The following is a 994-nucleotide window of genomic DNA, read 5'->3' on the forward strand; positions in this document are numbered from 1 at the left end:
GGCAAGAGCGGCCGAGGGGCTCCTGGCTGCCCCTCAACCCGCTCCGCCCGCGCGCGGGGCCGTCACGCTGCCGCGGGATCTTCCCCTTTAAAAAGGCCGGCCGGCGGTGCAAACAGCGGCCCGGTCCCCGGGCTCCCGGCCCCGCACCGAGCCGCACGTCGGGGCGGCCCCAGCCCCGCTCCCCCCTGCGCTACCTGGATGACCCGCATGTTGAGGCCGGTCTCCTGGGCCAGCTGCTCCCTGATGTGCCTCGTGGGCTTGGGGGTGGCGGCGAAGGCGGCTTTCAGCGTCTCCAGCTGCTTGGCTTTGATGGTGGTGCGCGGCCCCCGCCGCTTGGCGCCCAGGTTCTGGTCGTCGTTCTCGTTGCTGCCCGTCTCCTTGTCCGACACGTTGGCGCTCTCCGAGTCCTTGGCGTCGTCCTGGGAAGGGTCTTGCGAGTCCGGGGACAGGCTGGGGTCACTGCCGGTGGTGGCTGGGCAAGGGCAGGAGGCATCACACTCGCGCGGGGCAGCGGGTGGCAGCGCATGCAACCCCTCCCCGGGCTCCCAGGAAGGGGAGGGAAGGGCAGGGCAGCCCCGGAGGCGCTCGGCCCCTTTCCCCGTGCAAGCAGCCCGGGCGGGGAGGACTCGGGCTCGCCGCCCCGTCGCAAGCGCATTGAGGCGGCCGACTCCCCGCGGCGCGGACTGGCGCGGAGGCCGCGGGGCAGGGCGGGCACGGCAGGGCAGGGCAGGGCAGGGCAGGGCAGGGCAGGGCAGGGGGAACAGAACAGGCTGGTGTTCCACTTGCCCTGCTCTGTTTATGCCATTGCTCTAGGGTTGTTCCTGTAAACTGGTGTCAAACATGCTGGTATCTTAGGCCTCAAGAGTGACCAATGAGGGATCTTCCCAAACAGCCTCACTGGGTCATTTCCTGGTTTGAAGCTTGTCAGTGGGAGCAGGTGCACAATCTATGATTAGGGGCAACCTGGCAGGAGCAGATTGCTCCTATGGCTTTA

At 68.5% G+C, this 994-nt stretch overlaps 1 protein-coding gene across 1 annotated transcript in view; it reads right to left on the bottom strand.

The window, feature by feature from the left end:
- The window catches only part of LHX1 (LIM homeobox 1), an 11,745-nt gene that overhangs the window by 2,877 nt on the left and 7,874 nt on the right, over positions 1-994 (bottom strand). The window contains exon 3 of the mRNA XM_019510951.1: positions 67-472. Coding sequence (XP_019366496.1) covers positions 67-472 — 406 coding nt within the window. The remainder of the gene's footprint in view (positions 1-66; positions 473-994) is intronic.

The sequence above is a fragment of the Gavialis gangeticus genome, unplaced genomic scaffold (assembly GCF_001723915.1).
Source record: "Gavialis gangeticus isolate Ggan-Ray unplaced genomic scaffold, GavGan_comp1, whole genome shotgun sequence".
In the NCBI taxonomy this organism is placed as follows: domain Eukaryota; kingdom Metazoa; phylum Chordata; order Crocodylia; family Gavialidae; genus Gavialis; species Gavialis gangeticus.